At 42.3% G+C, this 20,024-nt stretch overlaps 1 protein-coding gene and 1 pseudogene across 2 annotated transcripts in view; both read right to left on the reverse strand.

Moving 5' to 3' along the window:
- The window catches only part of PPM1L (protein phosphatase, Mg2+/Mn2+ dependent 1L), a 290,360-nt gene extending 271,248 nt beyond the window's left edge, over nt 1-19,112 (reverse strand). Inside the window, exon 1 of the mRNA XM_019626870.1 lies at nt 17,963-19,112. Within this exon, the coding sequence (XP_019482415.1) occupies nt 17,963-18,361 (399 nt within the window). The 5' untranslated portion in view covers nt 18,362-19,112. The remainder of the gene's footprint in view (nt 1-17,962) is intronic.
- Nucleotides 4,386-5,263, reverse strand: LOC109373191 (40S ribosomal protein S3a pseudogene; annotated as a pseudogene). The gene has a single exon (XR_002122174.1). The product of XR_002122174.1 is annotated as a 40S ribosomal protein S3a pseudogene (transcript).
- Nucleotides 19,113-20,024: the final 912 nt, after the last annotated feature.

Here is a 20,024-nt window from a genome sequence, read left to right on the forward strand (position 1 = left end):
GATGCCTGATCACTGCACTGTACACCTGAAGCTGATGCTGAATAACATTGTATGTCAACTATAATATATATATATACATATATACATATATATATACATATATATATACAGTCACAGGATATGGAGTACAGTGTAGGAAATAGAGTTAATGAAATTGTAATAGATATATCTAATGTCAGAGGGGCAATATATTGGGGGAGGTGAGTTATCACTTTGTGAGGGGTGAAATGTCTAATACGTTGTTTTGTACACCTGAAACTAATTTAAAAAAAACAATGAACACTAACACAAAATGTCCAATTGCCTGCCACAGACCATAAGTTCAAACAAGGGAATGATTATTTAAAGCTGGCATGACCAAGCAAGAATTCATGGAAGACTGGAAATTGAGGGGAGCCTTGAAATAAGGACAAGACATAAGCTATGGGAAAGAGGAATGAGAACTCTCTCAGAGAATGGGATAGAGTTAACAAAATGGCAGCAGTGGGCATATGTATCCATCAAGTATTCAGGGAACGATAGAGACCAATTTTGTTGTAATGTAGAGCTTTGTGTAGGGGAGTGACCAAAGATAAGGTTGAATAAGGTAAAGTAGTCAGGGATGCCACCAGGAGAACAAAAAAAAAACAAATTTCAGAGAAATAAGTCATGGTTGGTAGAAATCGTAAGCCTTTCAAAAAGAAACAATGTACAACCCAGCGAGTTTAGAAGACAGATCTATCAGAGACATCAGTGAGTGGATTAGAATGGAGAGGGACCAGAAACTAAGTGACAAGAGATGAAGTGACTAATTAGGAAGTCACTGTCACAATCTTAGGAGAAAGTAATGAAAGTCTGAATTAGCATGATGGTGGTATGACTAGAAAGATGGAGACAGAGATGAAAGGCATTAGATATACAAAGTCTCACAAATTTCAATGAAGAGGGAACAAAGGTGACATGTTAGTGTCAAGACTGGGAGACTGAGACAGCGACAGTGCCCTGAGAGGAAGAGACAAGCCTGGAGAAGAAATTAATCTAGGGACACAGAGGGCCAATTTAGCTTCAGACAGATTGTTAAGGAGGTGACACCCAGAAAGAAAATAGGAAGTCCGCACGTAACAATGTGGGCTGTACATGGGAAGGAGAGCACTCTGCTCAAAAATGATGGCTGAAACTACGGAAGCTGTAAAAATTCTGTGCAAAGAAACAAAATGGGACCAGTACACTAAGTACAGCCCTCCTCAAAACGTTAAGTTATGGAGAAAGTAAAACCCTCAAAAAACTCAAAAAAGGACCAAAAAATATATAAGTGGTGTCACTAAGACCAAGGAGATGAGTCTCAAGAAGACACAGGTGGGAGCCAGCCAAGTGGCACGTTGGTTAGGAGTTGGCTTGGGACACCAGCTCTGAGCAGCAGGGCCCTGGTTCGGATCCCACATGAAGGGCCAGTGACACTACCCTCTACAGCTAAGATGGTGAACAACAGCTCAACCTGGAGCTGGGCTGCCGTGAGTCGCCAGCGATGGTGTAGGCTACAGTGGGGCTGCAGTGGGCTGCTGTAAAGCTGCCATGAGCGGCGGTCCAGGGCCCAGCGACCAATCTGCCTCACCAGGGAAGAGTGCAATGATAATACCAACATGGGCCAGTGAAGCAACATCCTCCACAACTAGACTGAAGAATAAAAAAGGACAGCAACTTGTCTGTTCCCCTTCCCCAATTCCCTAACGCTGTCCCTCTCCCCCAATTCCCCAATAAAATCTTAAAAAAAAAAAAAAAGAAGGCGGCACAGGTGGTCAGGAAAACCAGATCCTACAGAAAAATCTAAGAGGATGAGGGCTGAAAACAAGCCATCACACATGGCAAGTGTGAGACCCCTGGAAACCTTCAAAAAACCAGGTCTGAAAAAGTGTCAGACGGGAAGAGGAAATGAGTAAGGAGGAAGAAAGCAGGAGCAGTGTCTACAGTCTGTGCTTTCAAAGACAGTTTTCTAAGGGAAGTCTCCTTCAGATTTTCAATCTGTTACAAAAACATGGGGTTTTAAGAAAAATAAAAGAAACTGATAATACAAACTGTTTTTAGTGGTCTTAAGCCCTAGTCTTTCTCTTCTGCTTTCCTTGGTTCATCTGATTTCTTGGTTACCTTGTGCACTCTGTCAAAACCTCTCATTTTTAGGCAATGCTTCTGAGTCTCTCTCAGTAAAAGAAGGTCATGTCTAATCACTCCTATCCCTTTCACCTCTCTTTGATTTTTTTTTTCCACTCACATTGTAGAGGCAAGGACAAAGGTCAGATTTTACAAGAAAACCAAGATTTAATAACCATTCCTCTTCCATGTTTTCAAAGGCCATCTTCCAAAAAGTACATAAAAAGATACTCAATATCATTAAAATACAAACTAAAACCACACTGAGAAACCACTTCACAACTACTAGAATGGCTAAAATTTAAAAGACTGGCAAAGATGTGGAGCAACTAGAACGTTCATATATCACTGATAGAAACGTAAAATAGCAAAACCACTTTGGAAAATAGTTTGGCAGGGTTTTTTTGTTTTGTTTTGTTTTTTAAAGCTAACATACACTTACCGTATGATCCAGCCAATCTACTCCTAGGTGTTTACTAAATAAAAATAAAAGCATATGACCATACAAAGCCTTGTACATGAAAGTTCACAGGCAAAAACTGGAAGCAACTCAAATGTCCAACAACACATAAAAATTGGATGTTCCAATTTTGGTATATACAAACAATAGAATACTAAGTGATAAAAATGAATGAATTATTGCTAGCTGCAGCAACACAGAACTTCAAAATAATAATGATAAGTGGGGGGGGGCCAGAAAAATAGGGAGTACATACTTTAAATTTCCATTTATATAAAATTTTATAAAACGAAAACTAAATCTATCATGACAGGGAGCCAATTTAAAATGGTTTCCTAGGAATGGAGGGGGAAAGTGAAGAAGGACAGAAGAGAAATATCACAAAGGGGCATGAAGAAACTTGAGGGTGATGGTTTCACAGATATATACAAAACTGATCAAATTGTATCTGTTAAATATGTGTAGTTTATTGTTAGCCAATCATACTTCAGTAAAGCTGTTTTTATAAAGAACAGTTGGGTCATTGGCAAAATTTGAATAGGGGTTGTGTATCAAAAAATACTATTTTATCAATGGTAAATGTTTTAAGGTGAAGAAAGTGGATGTCCTAATCTCTAGAACATAAAGTCACCATAAAGGCTGGGGATGAAAGCATCTCTCTGGTAAAGTGGGAACATCAGCTGGGCACGCCCACTATTATTCTATTTTTGAGGGGGAAAAAAACTGACTGTCCTTTTCATCAAACAATTCCCTCTTGGGTAATGTTTCCAAAGTACATGCTTGCCTGGGCTCTTTCATATCAAAACTGTTTGCAGTCCATCATCCTTTGGGGATAAACGATTTCTATCTCTGTGTGGCTCCGTCACCAGAGCTGGGCTGTGGCCGTAACAGGAAGGTGTACAAAGGTGTACAGAGCTGCTCTGGCTGCTGTCAGGGTCCCAGTACTTTACTGGTGTGATTTCTTCATTAGCAGCCACTTGGATCTCATAGATATTAAAAGTATAAACTTCCTTTCCAAGAATTCTTTGCTGCTCAAAGAGTCTCATTCTTAAACTAACCCAGGACCAGACACTATCATAACAGTTTAGGTTCAAACGTACCTAATGAGCCATATCAGATGCTCAGGAGGGTGCCAGGAAAGTAGGAAAGGTCAGAATTCCTGATTGGTCTCTCTTCCGAATTCACTGGATAATTAAATCCCCCAGGTTCTCAAGCCATAGTCAAGAAAAAAACATCAAGTGTAAACCTTTCCTATGTATTCATGAGTATAAATTACCAGGCTGAGTGCCCATCTCTATATTCCCATCTGGTGTCAAAGATATGGCCGGCACTTAGATTAAAAATAAAGTATTCAATATGGTACTATAAGTATCTTTCTAAAAATGGCTTTTAAAATAATCCAGATATATTCCTCTTATTCCTAACTACAAAAAGTCACATGTTTTTTGTGCTTTGTATCTTTAAATTTTTAAGAAATTAAATCTTCTCAAAGTGATCACACAGAGAAATGTATAATATGCTCTCTTTAAAAGAAAAAAAGTTCCTGTCACCACCTGAAAATAAAAATATTCTTCAGTTTCTTATTCTATTATCTTACAGATGGTACAGTGAAATGATAACATTCACAAACTTACACACACTCAAGATACATTTTTATATTATTTAAAACACTATAAAACTATATTTTACATGCATATACCTTATCCTATACTATACATTACTTCGGCTATTATGCATTTATAACTACATACTCTACAGAATAAGAGGAGCAAAATCACATACACTGTTCTTTTTTTTTTTTAAACATCACCAACAGGTTTTATTTGTCACTGTGAAAAGTCTGAATTTCAAACAGATTCTTGGACTGGGGGCTCATATCCATCAGCTTGTTCAACTTTAGCGCCTGTCTCATCCCCAGTAGCTTTTCCAGAACTGCTACCTTCGCCATGAAGCTCCATGAGTTTTCCCAATTCAAACTTGGGCTTCTTCAGCATTTTGACTTTTCTAACAAAGACATCATGGAGCGGATAAATAGATTGGCAAGCCTTTTCTATGTCTTTTCCAAAGCTATCTGGAATCAATTTATTGACCACTTCTTTCAAGTCATTTGTCTGCACCTCTCGGGTCATGATTTCCATCATCTTCTTTCGGATTTGGCAGACCTGTTGATGCTGAGCATAAGAGGTCTTCCGAATCTGATTGTTGCGTTTTTTAGTGAAACCAACACAGAATTGATGAAGCAAATAACCATCGGTAGTCTCGACATCCACATGAGCTTCAATCATGGTCTGCCATTTTTTGACCATGGAGCACATTTTGTCACGGGTAAGATCCATGCCATGGAAATTAGTCAGGCAGTTTTTGCCCTGAACGTCCTCGGTTATTAACTTGAATTTTCTAAATGTAACTTCATCATTCTGCAGATCAGCTAGGCTCACTTCAAAAACACGACCCTTGAGACCATCAGATGTAATTTTGGTTCCTTGAGTTCTAGTGACTAGTGTTTTCCCAATATTTCTTATATTGAACATAGCTGGTGCTTTGACATCATACCAATCTTTCTTGGAAAATGGGTCAACCACTTTTTTCTTGGCTCCCTTCTTGCCGCCTTTCGTAAGGCGCTTATTCTTGCCGACCGCCATGGTGCAGCTCCAAGGGACAAAAAGCACATACACTGTTCTTTACCGGCAATTTGAGAGATCCCTCAAGGGAAATTTTGGCCATATGTAATTTTGTCTTTGTACACCAACTTAGGACCTAACCCCACTCCATATGAGACTCTTCCATACACAGCTGCAACTTCCTTATAAGACAGGCAGTAGAAATTAGAGCAAGGATTTTCTACAGAGGAAATCCCAGATCAAACAGGGACAACCTTCACCAAAAACGAGAGAAGTTCCAGGACATGATGGCTCCAGGCCTCCCAGTCCTCTGGAACCAGGGGGAGGAATTCCTACCAGTATCTTGCTAGGTCTTCCACAACCTGCAAGATCAGTATCCTGTTTGGTCAGATACTGTGTGCCTATAGTCAACACGTCCTAGGATGTTCCCATGAGATGGATCTAGTGATGACAATTTTTCCTCAAAGAAGAAAAGACAGTGTTTGTTCTTCTCTTCGTGTAATCAACACCCTCTGGTTTTCAGCATCACATCTACACTAAGTTCTAGTCCATTCTGGTGACCGTTCACTTTCTATATTACTAAGCCTTGAATATCCTTTCTTCTTTGGCTCTTACCTTACTACTGGTTTTCATCTTTCATTATATTAGTAAAGAAACTTTGGCCCTATTATTATCCATAAACTGAAGCCATTTCACATTCCCCTCATCTCAAACTTTTAAAATAATCTCAAATATAGGAACATGATAACACCCACTATCATGATAATTACCGAACATAGTTGTATTCTAGTTAATGCAATGAGGCAAGAATCAAAAACAAAGAGTATAACTATTTAGAAAGTAGGAAGTACAATTACATTATTTGTAAACAATATGATTGCAAATCTCTTTTAAAAAGTAGAGAAAGAATCAATCACTAGAAGCTACTAAAACTAAATGGGAAGTTTAGTCATAAGCACTTCTTCAGACTGGTAATAATCAGTCAGGAAAAGCTAATGAAAAGATGCCGTTGGAATCAATGTATAGCAGCAGCAGTAGGAGGCACACTTCATTCTCACACACAGAATCTACTGCAGGCACATTCGCTTGGCCTACAGAAAAATCTGAAGACTTGAACGCCCTTCCCTCTCCCTGAAACCTACCTAGACCATTGCTAGATTGTCCCCCTCCAAAATGTGTACAAAAATTCTGAACCTTCCAGGAATCTCTTCTCTTTGGCCTAAGGTAGAGTCGAATATCTTAAAACAGTGGTTCTCAACCTGTGGGTCACGACCCCTTTGGGGGTCCAACGACCCTTTCACAGGGGTCGCCTAAGACCATCGGAAAACAAAAAGATATTTACATTATGATTCATAACAGTAGCAAAATTACAGTTATAGAGTAGCAACAAAAATAATTTTATGGTTGGGGGTCACCGCAACATGAGGAACTGTATTAAGGGGTCGCGACATTAGGAAGGTTGAGAACCGCTGTCCTAAAACAAAGTAATAAAACTTATGACATCTACTAATTAAGGAACAAAAATCCTACTGGATTTGACCAACGAATTCATTGTCAAAAGCAAACAGTAAACTAGAAATGGATAGTCAACAAAACTGCTGTGATGCTTGCACATTCATTAGTAGCATTAACTGTACTGAACACCATCATATATTAGAGAAAAGAAAATCACCTTGTTGTTTTCCCAACACTCAGTCCCCTCCATGTTGCTAGTTTACAAAGAACAAAGAGAAAACCTGAGTTAGAAAAGCACCTGCTAATGGTTTCTTAAGACGTGTTGGCACCCTAAAATACCAAATGTACATCTTAGCTCCCAGACAAAATCATCCCTAAGCCAACCCAAAAATAAGATGGTTCACCCTTTTTAAAGTCTTCTAAAGCTAATTTTTCCCCATGTCAGTGTTATATACTTTTATAGCAACATTGTCCAAAATGATTGCTAATGTGCAGACAAGAAATGGTCCAGGCCACTGTCTCTGAACCCCATTTCCACCTATGTGGCCCATCCAACAACCATTGCACTTCCCTTTGTTCTGAGCGAACAAAACTCTAATTTGTTCACCTTCCTAGGCTGCCATGAATTCCAGAGGAGGCTGAGCTCCTCCCCAGACTCAAGGTGAACTACGCTGGGTCAGAGTTTATCGTGATGATAGTATTCCCATGGTCAAGGCATTGATTTAGGCATAGACACAATTATGGCCTGGAAGATGTGAGGGGTCGTTTCTAGGAAGGTTTTCCTCAGGCTTTAAGGACACAGTTTCTTTTTCGTGTCTCTGGATGTAGCTACATAAAGACTTGAAGTCATTAAGCTGCCAGATGCACCAGCCTTGGAAACACCCACTTCCACGGCTTTTATGTGAGATAATAAATGTCACTAGTGTGCTTCCACTTGAGTTTTCTGTCACTTGCAACCAAAAGCTTCCAATCAATGCACCACCTAAGTGTCCAGCTAGATTTACTCCACCAATCTGTAAAACTGGAAGAAGACATTTCCTTTATTACTGCCAAACTAGCTCTTTACAAAGAGGAGCTATTTATTATTCATCATCTGAAAACTATTCTCTCTTTGGTAGAAATTACCTTGTATCTCCTCTTTTTGAGATGAGTGCTCTGCCCATAAATTTAACATACTTATGTAATAGAGGGAGGAGTAGGGAGGAGATTTTTGATTACTGTAATCTTACAGATTTACAACTGGGAACAACCTAATCCTTGTGTATGTCTGTTGAGGCCAGGATAAGAGAAATAAGGTTAAACCAAAGGGACCTCGTTCACATATAAAGATGAATTTCCTGAAAGAAATGATTATAGAGAAAAAATGTGGAATCTCCTTGATGAACGTCTTTAAAAATAGATTATTCGTGTAACTGTGAAGCAGTAGGCACTATATTTGGATTATATGACAATTCAAGATCCCTGCCGGGACTATGTAAAGAGAAAATTAATCTTCTTTTTAAACAGAAAGTTAGAAAAACATCTAAGTGTTAAAATAAAAGAGAAGTAAAAACTTCTTAATTCCACACTCTGGGACAGTCATATTTGTCTGTCACAAACCAGTTGTTACAGCAAACTCATCCAATTATTCTAGGGAGGAAAAATGCAAACAGTATGATAAAAAATCCTACTATCTCTCAATTTCCAGGAAATCCTGACTGTGTCAGTAAGAGACTTATTTGGCCAGAAAATGTCCAGTGACTAATTTAACTGTAAGTTAATTTATTTGATTAAAAAGAGAAATAAAAGCACTCACTAGATTTTTTTTAATGGTATATACTTATCAGAATAAAACAGTTTCTGCCCTACGGCAATTCTATAACTAAGAGAATGAATTTTAAGTGGTTTTAGATTAAAAACTTGACTGTCCAAGAGCAGCACTGAATATAGACTATCTTATTAAAAATACAAGTTGATATATTTAAGATTTATTACTACAGGGCATTAAATCCCCACTCACATTTATAATGTTCAAAACCTGGAATATTAACGTGGAAAAGCAAGTGCAAATAAGTGATCCCTTCTCCAGGGAAGTCGTAAGGTCTGCTGACATGGTGCGCAGTGGATAAGTGGTCTTTGGTGTCGCAACTAAGACACATAGATTATCTGTCAGCTGCTCACACAGGAGAGAACAAGGAGGGCGATGGCGATCAATGGTATGGTAAGGAACGTGTCTCAGACATAAAGTCTAACGCTATGGGACCTTTCACTTTTGTACCATTAGAGAAAGGTGCCCTTTCAAGTGATTACGGACCCAGCTTGGGGAGCAGACACTTCTGTACACATTTGAAAACGGTGTCTCTCTCTCTCTCTCTCTCTCTCTGGTATGGTACAATGCACATCTTGCACAGTCACACGCAGTGGCCTCAAACTAACCTTCAGGAACCATGTGCACAGTCGCAGACAGGAGCTCCCTGTTCGTCTAGGAATGGAGGAAAGTAAGCCTCCTTCTTAACAGACTCCACTACCAAAGCCCTCTCTCATTCTCAAAAAGCTGGAGGCAGCTAGGGCTCCATTAGATCAGGCCCTATTCTCACTAAACAAAGAAAGGGGAAAAATTCTCCAGAAATATCAAGTAATGAAAATCTGTAGATCTGTTTCTCAGATGTAAAGTATTATGTCTTCGCTTTTTAATCAGTCTTACATAGCACAGGCTTCAACTTTATTGAAAGGATATCAATTTATTACTACACATGATTTTTCTCTACAAGAATATTTACTTAAAATGCTCCATACTTTTCAAGGAAGGGCCTATAACTATATAAGAAAGCTAGGAAAGGTAGTATATTGCTATTAAGTAGTTTTAAATGATGGCTTCCTTTGTATATTTAAACTTTGCTTTTGAATATTTATATTAAAAACAGACTGTAACTAGCCGTCACCAAAGCTTGGGCTTGACTTAAGTATACTAAAAGAATAATGTATTAAGTAGCCTTCTGGAATGAAAACACAAGATTAGCATCTACTCAAACTAAACATATCAACTCCAGTATTATAAACAAATAAAAAAATTATGGAGCAAAATGACTATGTGTTTGTACGATTATACAAAGTGAAAAAGCCAAGATTTAAAACCATATGCCATCATTATAATGATATAAAATTATACTTAAAATGCATATAAAGAGAGATGAGCAAGTAATACACCAAAATCGTAATAGAAGATGTGACAGGATAATGAGATTTGGAGTGGTTTTTTTTTTCTTTTCTATATTATCTATCAAGTAGTCATATTACTTTTATAATTTTATAAATTTTATTTTTAAATATTTTAACTTGCTACATATTTAATATTCATTAAATAGAATTATTAAAATGGTAATAAAAGTTAAACCACAAAACTATATTACTGAAGTGGTCAGAGATCAAAATAGAAACTAAGAATAAAACAAATGCTTCAAATATAAAAACTCAAACTGAGTCTCTAACGAATTATGTGCCTATATTTAAATTGGATAGAGCCCAGGAACCACTTCAATGTGAGGTTGAATGATATATATATTTTTTTTATATTAAAATCAGTGTCAGGGAAATGAAATCATTTATGAGAAGTGAAAACATTGTGCTGTTTTTCAGTCTTGGAAATGCTATATTCCTTGTAACAATCCCTAAGTTAACAAAGTAAAATAGTAACAAATGCCTTTCCATTTGGATAAATCAAATATTATATACAATGTATATTTTTACTGTTTTAAAATGTGTCCATTTAGATAAAGTATGACAGAAATAATATTTTACAAATTGGGGAACCAAATGGTCAATCAACATTTTATGAATCCCAGGAAATGTCTAAATATAAGAGAGAAAGGAAACAAATTTATAGCCAAACTCACTATTGTCCAAATTTGCTTTTCATTCAGTGGCTCTGGTTCATACTGATGGTGCCACCCTAGGAAACTTGACAGCAGTCTTACCACTTCAGAGGGTCTCCAATTCAGCCTTTCCCTCTCTTTTAGCAATGGCCCATACCCTTGGGTTTCATCATCACTGCTTTGGCCCAGGATTTCCAATTTACCTCTCCCCTTTTCTATCTTGTTCATTCACATCAATGCTCCATATAGATTAGAGGAACAGGATTACCGAAGCATGGATCTTATGCCATTCCTTTGCTCAAAAATACACAATTATCCTCCAATACCTGAAGCACACGTCCAAGGCTCCTCGGTGTAGCTGTCCATGTCAGTGTTGACAACAGTTCCAGCAGCATCTCCCACTACTCACCTGTGTGTTTGGTAAACTCCAGGCTAAGGTTCCTCAACCGTGGGTCCCAGCACACTGGTGTATCTTGTCGTTGTAAGTATGTGACAATTGGTGACCAACAATGGCTCAAATATAAAAATTTGTGAATTGTTTACTTTTTAAACTAAGCTAGAAAGGATTCAGGTTTATTCCTATAATGTCTTCTCATTTGCCTGCATTAGAAATGGGGATGGGATATCTGTTAGAACATTGCAAAGTGCCCATAACTCTGGGTTCCCCATAGAGGAGTTACACTGGAAATCTTTTCTGTCATGTGAATCATAGTGGAAAGTCATCCTAATCCAGAGTTCCTCAAGGAGTGGCATCACCAGAGGTATCTTCCTCCTGCAAAGGGAGCATGCAACCTGCCTCACTTCAAGTTATGGCCAACAAGTACATTTTAAAAGCCAAGGTTTTGCTCATAGAAAGCAAGGGGAGGGGGACAGAGGGACTCTAGAGGCAACCAGAGACCAGGAGAGGAACCTTTTTAGAATCACTCTACCCCAAGAAGACGGACACAACTTCTAGTAAGTTGGAGGCCAAGAATTTCATTGTATGCATTTTCCACAGCAGTGAAATGAAGTTCCTTTTTAAAATAAATATACTTAACTTTAAAAAAAAAACAAACCTCAATCTAAAAAGCAATATTAAGTATATCAAAACACAGAGGGTACTCACATACAGGAAAAAATATATATATGAGTGGGTTTCTAGAATGACAATAGTTAGGGAAAGTCTCCTCTGAACAAATGGGGCTACCAACCTTTCTTCCAGCTGTCCCTGCATTTTACTTCCTCTATACCATTTTCCACTTTTTCTTCCACCTGTAATGTCATCTTTCCATCCTCCCGCCACCCAATTTCTGTCTACTGAAATGCTAGGATATAATCAAATGTCAGTTCCTCTTCAAAATTATCCAAGGCTTCCCAAGTTCCCTTAGTCAGACCATCAGCCTCTTGTAGGTGGTGCAACTGAGTCTGGTAGCTCTGCTATATTTTTAAAAAGCTCATCTCCCCAAGAAGATGGAATGCTCCCTGTGGGCACAGAATGCACTGATTCCTCTTCGGGTGTCAGAGAGAGCATAACATTATTTTTCACCTGTGGCAGACTATACAGAAAATGCTGGTTTAACTGAACTGAATTTCTAAACAATCTGTCCAGATTGTTCAAAATCCAGAATCCTACATTCATCTACAAATTGGTTCCTAAGAACAGGATGGGGGGCTTATTAAGAGGAAAGTGTTCCTCCCTTTTTGTCAGAAATGTTAATGTGCCATTTTAAACCAAAACAATGTGACTTTTCTCTTCAACCATAAGGTATTTGTCCACACTAAATCCACAGGCCTCTTGTACATCAGTAATATGGGAGCCCAACATTTACTAACAGCAGCTGTAATGTCTGAAAAGCAGATCATTCATGTGCCTTTCATAATTTATTTGTTCAGAACTATATCTTATTTCAGAAAGGATCCAATGAAACTTACCCAAATACATATACCACAGCAAGATAAAATGATATATGTGAGAGGAGAATGAGAGAAAAGGGACAAAGGAACACTGAATGTAGGATTGATAAACTGTGCTAGAAGTGAAGTTCATGTACCAAATTAATGTAGTCTGTAAAGTTCTTTGTATTTGTAGTAGGTAGGTCAGAGATTTGATTTCTAACACTTCTAGCAGCCGACACAGGAGGGTTGAATCAGTTACATGATTCAGCATCCTTAAGATAAAAACAAAAAGCTGTCAGAGAACTCTTTATCCCTTGGTCCTCATAAAGAGAATATACAGCCTAACAAATAAAGTCCTCAATGACATCCTTGCAGTTGATTTGTCAAGAGAGCTTTGGAAGACTATCCCTCATAACAAACCTTACAGGCAAATGACAGCACATAAGTCAATATATGCAAATGATGGAGAGGAATGTGATTGAGCCCAGGAAGGGGTCCATATACACAGCTCCCTGAGGGTCTAAATTTATCAGAAATGGATTTATTCTATCTAGACTAAATCCAGAGGCTTAAAGCATTCACTTATCTTTGAAATTATAAACAAAACTTGATTCACATGCCCCCTTCTCTGAGGGATATGTCTGTAGGTTCACCACATCCTCAACGAGAAGCATTACTCAAGAAAAGTTAATTGGGCCGGCCGAGTGGCGCGATGGTTGAGAACTGGCTTGGGACTCCAAAGGGCCCGGGGTTCGGATCCCACATATGAGGGCCAGTGACCCTGCCCTCCACAGCTAAGATGCTGAACAACAGCTCAACCTGGAGCTGGGCTGCCATGAGTTGCCGGCGACGGCGTAGGCTGCAGCCCCTGTGGCAGTGGGTTGCCATGGGCTACCGTGTGGAGCCAGCAGCCAGCGTGAGCGGCCCTCCAGAAGCCTACCACTGATCTGCCTCGCCCGGGTAGAGCGCAATGATGGTGCCAACTTGGGCCAGTGAAGCAACGTCCTCCACAACTAGACTGAAGAACAAAAGGACAGCAACTTGTCTGTTCCCATCCCCTAATTCCCCAGCACTGTTCCCATCCCCCCAATTCCCCAATTTAAAAAAAAAAGAAAGAAAGAAAGAAAAGAAAAGTTAAGAACCACTGATTCTTCTAAAGAACTGACTGTATAGCTCCTTCAGGCAATCCATGCAGTTTCTCTTCTGAACTTCTGGAAAGTGCTAAGCCTCAAGGCCGTAGGCCCTGACAAGCATTTGAAGGCCAGCTTCTCTCTGATGTGAAGTGAAAACTCTAAGCTCAGCCACTGGTCAAGCTGGGTGTCAATTGTATGATACAATAATATATGACCTTTAATACAGTAATGTCCAAAAGCATATGGAACACATACCAATCTGTTCTTCTACATAGGTTTCAGCCATGAACATTGACAAAGTTGTTTCAAAGGATTGGTGGTATTTCTTCTAGATAATATAAAAAGTAAAAACAAACCAAAACAAAGCAAAACAAAAGCCCACTTTTGCCTGTGGATAAAAATTACACACAAGCACCACCACCACCCCCAAAAAAAAACATTTTCTTAACATAAGCATTATATTTCAATTTTCAAAATAATCTTTCCACATCAGTTAATGCAATCTGAGCTTTTTTTTAACCTTTTTGCTGTTTTTAATCTTTCGTTATACAGCAAACAATCACTGCAATAGCTTTAGACACACAGAGAGTGAGGCAGGAAGAAGGGAGGGAGGGAAGGAGAGAGAGAGAGAGAGAGAGAGAGAGAGAGAGAGAGGAGAGAGAGAACCATCTACCCATAGTATTGGGGTTAGAATATCTCAAGGGCCCAAGGGCATCAAGTGAGGAAGCTGGCTCGTAGGACCAATGAGACAAGGCTCTTTAAGATCTCATGCATGTCACAGCCATCCAGAGTCTGGTCCTTGGCACAATAAGTCCAAAGATATCTTTGTCAAAAATACACAGTTGGAGAGACTCAGAGAACTAACTTACGCTAACCTAACTCATAAGAGGCTGAAGTGCAAATCAGAATACCAATTTATTAATTAATTACAGAGACTATTTCTTTCCACTAATCAAAATATTTGCACCTGAAGCCAGGATGCTGCTTTCCTAATGCTAGGATGCCTGGAATACTGATTTAATAATCAGTTCACCAGAAGTTAGAACAAAGAGAGATGGAGAGTTTGGGGATACCTAATGAATTACCCAGATCCAACATACGCCTTTCTAGTGATCAAAGTTGTGTCTTTCACATGGAGAGTCTCTCTCTCTCTCTCTCTCTCAGATATTGTTGCCCTAATACTGCAGTCTTCTTGATCTCTAAGCTTTCTTCTTCCACATCTTTCTCTCTACCAAGTGTTTCTCTAGATCAGGTATAATACAGCTGATGAGAGTGCAGCTTATGTGCACTATTATTCCTATTTTTTCGATGAAAAGCTCCCAGATAAAGTTGCTTAAGCAATTTGCCCAAGGTCACAGCTAGGATAAGGCAGAGGGAGCAGAAATGCAAAGCCAGATCTCAAGCCAGAACCTATGCTTTAACTTTGCAGTAAATGGTACCTTCCAAGTGTCTTTCTCAGGCCTCCCACCTCCCAGTCTAATTTAAGTACCCCTCCTCAGTTTCCATACCACCCTAAGCATGCTATGACTGTAATTTTTGGCATGCAGGTCTATCTCTTGCACTACACTGAAACTTTTTGAGGATGAGAATCATGTCTCATTCACCTTTGTATCCCTAGTGTGCTACTTTTCTAGGTAAATATGCAAACTAATTTATATAGTGACTTAATATAAAGATCACCAAACTGAAGGCCTTGAACTAGCCATGTAGTCTAGGAAGGCCACAACTTCTCCAGCTGTCAATAAACATCTCATCTTAAAAATGGGATAAAATGGATATACAAGGTGGCTTAGGTCCCTTCTGAATATACAAAGCACTACCATTGTAGATGGGTCCTGGTGTTTTTACAAACTATCTTATGAGTTTGAATTATTAGAAATAAAAGTTAACTCCTCATTTACCCTCTGTAGCACTCTACAAACAGCAGGAGGGACGGAGGGAGAAAGAGAGAGAGAGAGAGAGAGAGAGAGAGAGAGAGAGAGAGAGAGAGAGAGAGAGAGAGAGAGGCAGAGAATTTTTTAAAAGCTTTCTCTTTTCTAAAAAAAATGATAACCATCATCTGTACCAAAATCAAACACTGGCACCCTCCTCTGGTGAATGTTAAAGGAGTTAAACAACACAAGAGACAAGAATTAGATGGTGGGATTTTCTTTAAATAAAAGAAAAGCAGGAGAAAAATTACCTAATATTATGTTATTATAGCATTCTCAATAGCAACTAGATAACTCCTTCTTATAACTCCTTATTTTGCCCTAAAACAAAGCCAAAATTATGAACTAGCTACATACATTACGAGGTAATAGAACAATTATTCTATGTTTAAGGGCACAGGACAATATTATTTTTCTAACCACAGGCTTTTTAAATGAAAGACACAATGAAAAGCATTTCATAGTTTCGCTAACAATGATCATCTTCTCCTCTATTATTGAAAAATAAATGAAAAGGCTAAAATGTTTCTAGTTCAATAAAAGCATTTATCCTGTCTCTTTTCTGAATAGTATATTTACCAGAAGACAGTACTGGAAATTTTTCAACCTGAAATCTATTTGGATCTGCAACTTTCAGGTTTTAGAATATCAACTTAAAAGAAAGTTTAAAATACCCATGCAGAATTCAAACATGTCAATACAGCACACCCAGACAAGCATAAGCCAAAGTTTCGCAACATTAACATTACATCCAGACATTTAAATTAAAAATAAAGCTGTGCTTTCTAACTCCAGGAGCAGATTATCACCTGCCAACAACTTTAATTAAAAATATATAACAAATATAAGCTTTATCAAATTACTTATAACAGTCTAGGAACATAAGATGAAATATAAACATTCTGATTCAAGCCAAGAAAACAAATCAGTCATTATATTGACAACCTTGTCATTCCGGTATATTTTTACCCAAGCACATAGTATCTCTTCCCTTAATTAAGTTCACATCTTTCACCTACCCTGTAACCTAGGGGAAAGGAACCCACACTACACAGGAGACTACAAATTTACAACCAGTGAAAACTTCATTTTGAAAGACAACATAGAAAGGGCAACGGTGAATGGAAAATAGCAAAAACTGATTTCAGGTCTACCAAATAAATTTTCCAACTAAGTTTGTCACTCCTGGCAAAGTTGGTTCTACAAGGCGGGTAGATACAGTATCTTAGGAAGAGTAGCAAAGTGGTAGGTTAAGTGACTTGTATAAAAGGCAGAATGCAGATAAACAGTTGAAAGCTTACTCAATATTCACCCAGAAGAAATACCAAAAAACAAGCAAAGCTTGACAGAGAATGGCATCCCCACCCAGAGACCAGAAGGGCCAAGAAGAGAGTTGGGGGGAAAGTTGGGCGGGGGGGGGCACTGGGTTGTGGAGGAAGGGGGGAATGATGATGAAGGGGTGGCAAGGAGGCAGGAGGGATATAAGTAAGAATGTATGCTGGAGGACGAGGGGGGGGGAGAGTATGCAGCAATGAAACTGCAGGGGACCAAAATGAGAGAGATGAAGTTGCTGGCTTTGTGCTCTTTGGAGCACGGCGCTGGAGCCACATTTGCCAGTCACTTCGCTTAGGCGGATGCCCAAGGACCAGAGCCAATCCTCGCCCGGACCTCCAGAAAATCGGGGCCCCGGGGCGCAACCAGAGTGCCGCAACCGGCGTTCTAATCTCATCTCTTGCTCCCACATGAACCTCAAATAAAGGCGTTTAGAAGCCGGAAGGCGTCTGCGCCCCACGCCGGCCAGGGCGCAGGGGCGAGACCTGGGCACCGCCGCTCTGCAGGCACCGCCACCTCTGCAAAGGCCAGCGCCATCTCCCGTCCGGCGCGCCACGATCCAGCTAAAAGCAGGCGGCCAGCGAGGCAAGTGCTGTCAACTGGAACGACTGCACTTGCAAAGTTAGTGGAGTTGGGAAGAAGCGCTGGGCTGCCCTGCGGGTTCCTCCTCAGGGCGAAGGTGACGGGAAGGAGTCACGGCTTTCTTCATCCGCACGAAGCCCTCACTGACTCGGCTCTGCATTTTGTGTCTCTTTTCCTTAACGAGAATCAAAGATATTCTCTTCCTTCTTTGTGCCTAGCTCGGTCTCAAACCCTAAAACCGGCGCAGGGACTCCGGGCCAAAGTTCATTTTAGAAACCCTTCACTCTCCCGGCAAAACGAGCACAGTCATTTGCTGGGTTCTGGCCTTGTGAAACCTCATCAATTAGGAGGCACAAAATAAGCTACGGATGACCCTCTCCTCCCCCCCGCCCCCCCCCCCAGCAATGGACCCGCAGTCCCAAGAGGTCTGGATCCAGCACTGTTTGGGGCAACTTGGAAGTAGGGGCTTTGTCCAGCCCGGCACCAGGCCATCACCACGCCCCTCGCACCCAAGTCCTCCCCGGCCGCGCGCACAAGGTCCTGTTGTTTACACACACACACACACACACACACACACACAGCCCCCGAGAATTCCTACCTCGCCCCCGTGCCCGTCGAAGATCCCGAAGATGGACGGGTGAGTCTTGTTGGGAAGGTCCGTAAGAACTTCGAATCGGTCCTCCATGTGGTCCCTCCGGCCCTGGATGGAGTACACGGCCACGTTGTGGCTCTTGAACTCCCAGGTCTTAGAAAACTCGGCCTCCAGAACGTCCAGCCCCCCGAGCCGATCGTTCTGCATGATCTCAGCGACCTTGCCCTTCACCATCTTCACCGCGTCCCGGCTGGACTTGACGATGGTCTTCACCTCGTCCGTGTGGAAGAAGTAACTCCACAGCGCCAAGCTGATGCACAGCAGGAAGAGCGTCTCGGGTCTCAGCAAGAAGTAGCGCATGATGCGACCCAGCAGAGACAGCAAAGTCATTGTATCCTCTATCATTTATTATCGCTAGAGCCCGAACACCAGCAGCGACGCGCGCCCCGAAGGCTTGCCGGGTCCCAGAGCACTGCAGGGACGGCGCGCTGAAAGGAAGGCAGAGCAAGCAGCCGAGGTGGGCGGGAGGAGGCTCACGGAGCCGGGCAGGAGGCGGAGGAGCCGTCTGCGAACACAGGCAGTCTCCCTTTTGTCTCCGGGCCTCGGCGACCTAAAGGCCCGCGCCCTGCGCACCGGCGCCGGTGCCCGCCGCCTGCGCCGCCTCTGCTCCCTGCACCCCTTTGTGAGGCGGCGGCTGCGGCGGCGGCCGCGACGGCGGGGGGAGCAGCAGCAGCAGCAGCCGGTGCCCCAACTGGGCGAGAGGAATCAAGTTAAAGTTGCGCCGGGCGGGTCTGCCGCGGGGAGCGCGCGAGTTCGAAGGCGCTGGCGCCCACGCGGCCTCTCCGCGGATGTCCACTCGCCGCTCTGAGGAGCGATCAGCAGGTGAGGAGGCGCGGGGCGCGAGAGCCCGGCGGGCAGGGGATTCAAGTCTCTCGATCGCCGCTGCTGCAGGGGAGCGCAGAGCCGGCCGAGTGTTCCGATTCCTTCAGACACCCAGGGGGGAGGGCCCAAGAGAATAAAGTTTTGCGGGAGCTTGAGCAGAGGTGGGAGAAAGCAGAACCCAGGGACGCAGCACAGTCGGCGCTGAGCCGCAGGCAGCCGGCGGGGCTGTGCCTGCCTCTCGCTAGCACCTCCCTGCTCCGCTGTCTGGGCTCAGCTCGCGAGCTCGCTCCCAGCCTTCAGACACGCGCTCACCCCGCCCCGCCCCGCGCGCGCTCGCCCCGCCCCTCCGCGCCCCGCCCCTTGAGCCGAGACTCCAGGCCGCGAGGTGCTCAGGTCGAGCTGTCAAAGGCTGAGGAAGCTCGGCAGCCGCTGGCGCGCCGGCAGCCGCGAGTGGTCCAGGCGAATCAAAGGGGAGGAAAGGGGCGCGTCCGCAGCCTAGCTCGAGTGGATGGTCGTTCCTCCCTCCTGTGCGGAGTCCCAGGACAATATAATCTTGACCCTGGTAGTCTGAACGTTGGTTTCCCGGGAGCTACTGCTGCCAGCTGGAAAACAGAGAGCAGCACGTGAGCGTCCTCCCCCTCTCTCCCCCTCCCCCGCGGCAGTTGGCACAATAGTGCGGTCCCCGCCTCGCCCGGCATAAGGCAAGCGAAAAGGGACGCACTTCCCCCGGCTCGCAAAGCGAGGCGGCGGGGATCGGACATCTGGTGTTGTGTTCGGTGACGGAGGCCTACCCGGATCTCCCGAGAGGTGAAGAGCGATCCTGGGGCGTTCTCGCCACGAGAAAAGACCCTCCGGAGAACAGCAGGATGTGAAGAATCGGAGCCACCTGGAAATGCGCTCTGATGATAACCTCGGGAGGGGCGAGGGTGGGCTGGCCTCGGCCAGCTGCCGGCGTCCTTGGAGCAGGGGACTTAGCCGCGAAGGCCTTACCCAATCGCAGCCCTTACACAGAGAGACACCTAGTGGAGTCGCGCGGGGCGACTCTGACTCTGCTGTTCAGGTTTGCAAGTCGGTTTGAAATCTCCGGACTAGCGGCCTGCTACTACTTCCTCAAGCATCGCAGAGGGTGAAGTAGGGGCGGGAGGTTCCCTGTAAACAGACGTGAACGGCCGCAGAGAAGAGCATG

This window comes from Hipposideros armiger, unplaced genomic scaffold (genome assembly GCF_001890085.2).
Source record: "Hipposideros armiger isolate ML-2016 unplaced genomic scaffold, ASM189008v1 scaffold_16, whole genome shotgun sequence".
Taxonomy (NCBI): domain Eukaryota; kingdom Metazoa; phylum Chordata; class Mammalia; order Chiroptera; family Hipposideridae; genus Hipposideros; species Hipposideros armiger.